At 47.7% G+C, this 5,069-nt stretch overlaps 1 protein-coding gene across 1 annotated transcript; it reads left to right on the plus strand.

Annotated features, from left to right (window-relative positions):
- The first annotated feature begins 23 nt into the window (after positions 1 to 23).
- On the plus strand, positions 24 to 4,944 carry TIMM17B (translocase of inner mitochondrial membrane 17B). Its single transcript, XM_044306069.1, has 6 exons — positions 24 to 120; positions 2,177 to 2,276; positions 2,460 to 2,523; positions 2,603 to 2,731; positions 3,195 to 3,305; positions 4,761 to 4,944. The coding sequence occupies exons 1-6, from the start codon at positions 95 to 97 to the stop codon at positions 4,799 to 4,801; spliced, it is 471 nt and encodes a 156-aa protein (XP_044162004.1). The 5' UTR covers positions 24 to 94; the 3' UTR covers positions 4,802 to 4,944.
- Positions 4,945 to 5,069: the final 125 nt, after the last annotated feature.

Raw genomic sequence — 5,069 nt, forward strand, 5'->3', positions numbered from 1 at the left:
CTGCGTTCCACGGCCAATGGGAAGTGGGTTTATTCACCACGTGATCTAATGGACTTTAAGCAGTCGACGTCACTTCCTCTGCTGTCCAGACGGAATGGAGGAATATGTGCGGGAACCATGGTAACGCGGGGCATGACGGGAATGTCTGACTGACTACCTAAACACCACATTTACGGGGGGGATGAATGACAATAGCTGTGTGACACACCCCGTGAGCGAAAGTGGTGGGAAATGTGATAGGTGTCAACACCGCACTGCATTCTGGGAGTTTTCTGGGGAAATTGGCCTAGCCCTAGCCTATCAACACTCCCTTACAGAAGCCTTGTTGCTAGTGGCAACCACTCAGAGCTTAGCTTACGTTTCTTAACTGCAGTGGGAAAATGAAAGGAGGGCTGTGATTGGTTGCTATGGCTAACACAGTCCCTTTCCCCTTAGAGACGGCTTTATTTTCCTAGAGATCTCTAATCAGACGACCGATCACAGGTTTACCTGATTCCACCTTAAATATTTACATCCGTGAACCTATAGAGTTCCCCAAATGTGAGCCAGTTCCTCATCGCCTCAAGAGCTCTGCTTACTGTCAGTGAACGGCAGCATTCCTGTGCTGACTCTGCCTCTGACCATGTCCATATGACACAGGAGCGGAACTTGTTGCAGTTTATTACCGAGCACATTCTCTATTGTGAGTTAGACAGCCGGGGACCGTTTCCATTCACTGACAGCAATTTTCATCCACGTTTGATGCTTTATCTCTCCATAAACTTCTCCTGACATTTAAAGGGCTCTCTCTTTTCTTTTGGACAGCCCATTGCGTCTCCTTTCGACAGCGGTCACCAGTCTGTGGCTTTCCACCAGAGGTTGCAAAACTACAACTCCCAGCATGCTTTGACCTGTTGGAGAGCACTCGCGTCTATTCGCTGCACCTCTTCTTTCTGCTGGGGGTGTTTTGTTAGAAGACCCTGGGGTACATTGCTGGGCACAGTGGTGGTATCACTAGGGATGAAACACCAGTGCTGGGGGCGCTGGGGTAAAAACTGTGTTCAATTACGTAAACCGTTGTCTGTTTCCAGGGGCATCTAGCAGGATTTAAAGGCTGTGTACACTTTTTGGGGGCAGTTTTGTTTTATCATTGTATTGTATTCTTTTTTTAGCTAAAAATGATTTTTTCAATTGGTCTTTATTAAGAATTTTGAGCCCTTCTCTCTGTACAGCCTTGAGATTCTCTATTAGCCATCTGTCTGTTTTCACTGTGTTCCATCAGGCAGCTCAGCTGACGGCTCCTGATCTCTGACATTAGAAACACTCCTTATCTTACTGATAATCTCAGTAGTTTAGAGATAGGGGTTATTAGATGGGCTCTCAGTGAAAGTACCAGTCACACAGCTAGAAAAACAGTTAACCCTTTGTCACAATATTTTTGATAAAGACCTATTGAAAAAAGATTTTTAGCTCAAAAAAGGTAAAATGCAATCATTAAAAAATAATGTTCCCGGAAGGAGTACATAGCCTTTAAATGGGTTTTCCCATTAGCAGCAGGATAGGGGATAAAGGTATGAACACTGAGGGACGACCGTGGGGACCCACACTGATTACGTGGTCCCCTTCATGAATAAAGCGGTAGTGTACATGTGCGACCACCGCTGTAGTATGGGATGACGAGTACAGCGGTCTCCGGCTGCCCCATGGAGATGAATGGAGTTGCAGTGCACATGCTCAACCACAGCTCCATTCATTTAGGGGCTACTTTGTAAATTATGGGGCTCTTGTGATCCTTGGGGGTCCCATCGGTCAGACCTCCACTGATCTAATAGTTATCCCCCATCCACAACTTAATAGAACCACAATACCCCTTTAAAGGAGTTTTCTAAGACTTATCCTCTGAATAGGTCATCAATATCTAATCAGTGGGGGTCCGACAACCAGGACCCCCGCCAATCATCTGTGTGAGAAGACCCTCACTAATCAGATACTGATGATCTATACAGTGGATAGGTCGTCAGTATAAAAGTCTCATAAAACCCCGTTAACAGCAGCACTGACCAGCGTAAGAAAGCTTTGCTTCCACACAGCGGGATCAACCCTACCACACACCACTCCTGGTTCAATAGGGTTGACACTGCTGACAGATGCTCTTTATTCGTAAACTTCCATAATGCTTGTCGTTTATTTTTCACAGTCCCTGGAGGATTGTCGATGACTGCGGAGGAGCCTTTACAATGGGGATCATCGGGGGAGGGGTGTTTCAGTCAATTAAAGGGTTCAGAAATGCTCCAGTGGTGAGTATTACGGTTTATTCTGCAGTATCTTGTACCGATCCTCGAGTATTACATTTTATATCTGTCTCTAGGAGAGCTGAGTGATGACGTTCTAGCTGTGATAGGGGATGCAGTGACATAGCCCTCGAAAGCGTCTACCATCATTCGGTCCATTATGTCGACTCCTCTTTGTTTCCTCCCTAGGGAATGAAGCACCGTCTGCGGGGCAGTGTGAACGCCGTCAAAATCCGCGCTCCACAGATTGGAGGTGAGGTCTGTTATTGGGGCGCCTCATTTGATACCGCTCCCCCATTATGCCCTCTCACAGTCTCTCTGTTCCCGTACAGGCAGTTTTGCTGTGTGGGGGGGCTTGTTCTCCACTATTGACTGTGGTTTGGTACGGCTTCGTGGTAAAGAAGACCCCTGGAATTCCATCACCAGTGGAGCTCTTACCGGGGCGGTCCTGGCATCTCGCAGTAAGGAACCCCCTCCCAGATATACAAAGGTGTAAAGTGTCATTGTAGGGATCAGATCCAGTCATGGAACTAGTCTAGGCTGGATTTTAGGGCCAGGGGGTATGTGACTAGCAGATTGGGAGGCCGAGGCATCTCTATGGCTCAGTTACTTATGGAGCTGCTGCTGCTAGGGAAATATAGTACTGCATGCCCCATACTCTTAACATTGATGAGTTATCAAAGATCGTCCCTGGACACGGCCCATTTGTGACATATTCAGTCACTCATTGGTCTGGCTGCCATACTATACTGTATTTCCCTAGCAGCAGCTCCATAAGTGCAGGCCACAAAGATGCCCCTGCCTCCCAATCTGCGAGTTACACACATAACCCTCAAATCCAGCCGGAAAACTACTACTGGGTTACATCGTGGAAGCAGCTGCATTTATTGTAAGTCTTCCATGCTGCCATTTCTCATCCCTTAGGTGGACCTCTGGCCATGGTGGGCTCAGCGCTGATGGGGGGGATTTTATTAGCTCTCATAGAAGGGGTTGGAATCCTCCTGACCCGCTACACAGCACAGCAGTTTCAGAACCGTAAGTAACCATAGAGCGAAAAGTTACTTTATTTAAAGGGGGTCCTACACCTTAAAAGTGATGCACTGGGGTACCTGATGTTAGGTGTGCCAGGCATACTCTCCTGCCCAACCTGACATCAGGTGCAGAGAGATGCCACTGAGGCAACCATCCAATACCCAGTGAAAATCGTGTCATGCACCCATTATTTGAATAGAGACCTTGCAAGATGCTGTCGCACTTCGTTGTGGGAGGGAAACACCACACCGAGCATAGGAGGGAAGGGGGAAACCGGGAATCAGGCCTGAGAACTAGGGAAGGAAGATGGACACCTCCTAGTGAAAACCCTAACCAAAATCCTGACTGACTACCAGTATGAACAGACCCCAAAGGTAGGTGAGTTCATACGCAGGAATACCTAGAGTCCTATCTAGCCCTATAGGACCCTGGTACTAATGGCAGGGACGAGACTACCTGTTCCTCCAAAAGGAAGGACGAACAGGAGGCCTAATACAAACAATAGGGAAATGCAACACACAGAACCCAAACAAAATACAAAAGAGAAAGGAAAGACTTAACATCAAAGAGGCTATGGAAGCACCAGGAACTCAGCCGAGAGCCAACCACAAATAATCCACAGGAACAGAAACTATAAACCGCACAGCATTGTGGGAGAAGCAACTATAAATAAGGAAGGTGAAATGACCACAATAGCCACACCTGAGGCAAGCGGTGTGGCCATTACCAGAAACAACACAGACGCCTATTGATCCACAAGGAAAACCTGTCAGATCAAACCACGTGTTGCCAGTCTCACAGATCTGCACTCGGATGAATGGAGCAGCAGTGCGCATGTCCAACCTGCCACTCCGAGGCCGAGGGGTAGAGGGTCTCAGTTCTCTTGATCAATGGGGGTCCTACTGCTGGACAACCCCTTCTTAGATTCAGCTGCTGAATTAGGAGAAATAAAATGGCCGCTGTCTTATTAGTGCACACAAAACCTGTCCTAATCACACAGCAGGACAAGATACTTCGCAACACTGAGATAATGAGCTGCCCCAGCCTCCGCTCTGCTCTGCTTGTCAGGGATTACACCCAGAGGCTCTGCTCTCTCTGCAACTGCCAGGTCCTCTGCAATTTGATTGATAGGGCCGGTAGTGATGACATTTTCTTTTTTATTGTAATCACTGGTGAAAGGAAAGCTACAGACAGCCTTTGCAGGGGACATATAGTATAGCATTTCTGCAGCAGCTCCTTCAGTGGCTGTTGGGGGTCGTCTCAGGGTACCCCCAATCCATATAGACAGCGGTTGCCCAGTTGGAACCTGCACCCTAAGTTGATATGTCGCTCCCTTCAGGTATGTACCGCTTCTTGCTGTTCTCTCAGGGAACCCAGTTTGTAGCTACACCTGGCCTGGTGAGGGCATCACTGAGGCATGAACATGCGGCTCCTTGACCCCGCTTTCTTATTTTGCAGCAAGTCCATTTGGAGAAGAGCCAAGTAACGTACCTCACTGACGCTGGAGATGAGAAGGTCGACAGCTCAGGCTTTTTACTTCAGTCGTAATGAATGTAAAGACCTACAGGTGAAGGCAGAATACGGGATTTGTATAAGCTAAACCTTCTTATCCTTCTGTATAGAAATAAACGTGTTGATTGTACAGTGTGTGTGATGTCTGATCGCTCTGAGCACCCATCATGCAGGGCAGTGAGGGGGCTTGCGGTGGCATGTTCTCTGTGAGACTGTTAGACACATTAATTAGGTTTATTTCCAATTGTCCAGTGA

Source organism: Bufo gargarizans, chromosome 9 (assembly GCF_014858855.1).
Source record: "Bufo gargarizans isolate SCDJY-AF-19 chromosome 9, ASM1485885v1, whole genome shotgun sequence".
Classification (NCBI taxonomy): Eukaryota; Metazoa; Chordata; class Amphibia; order Anura; family Bufonidae; genus Bufo; species Bufo gargarizans.

Coding starts and splice junctions, on each gene's coding strand:
- TIMM17B (XM_044306069.1), top strand. CDS start 95: ATGGAGGAATATGTGCGGGAACCATG. Junction 121..2,176: donor GAATATGTGCGGGAACCATG/GTAACGCGGGGC, acceptor TATTTTTCACAG/TCCCTGGAGGATTGTCGATG. Junction 2,732..3,194: donor GGCGGTCCTGGCATCTCGCA/GTAAGGAACCCC, acceptor CTCATCCCTTAG/GTGGACCTCTGGCCATGGTG.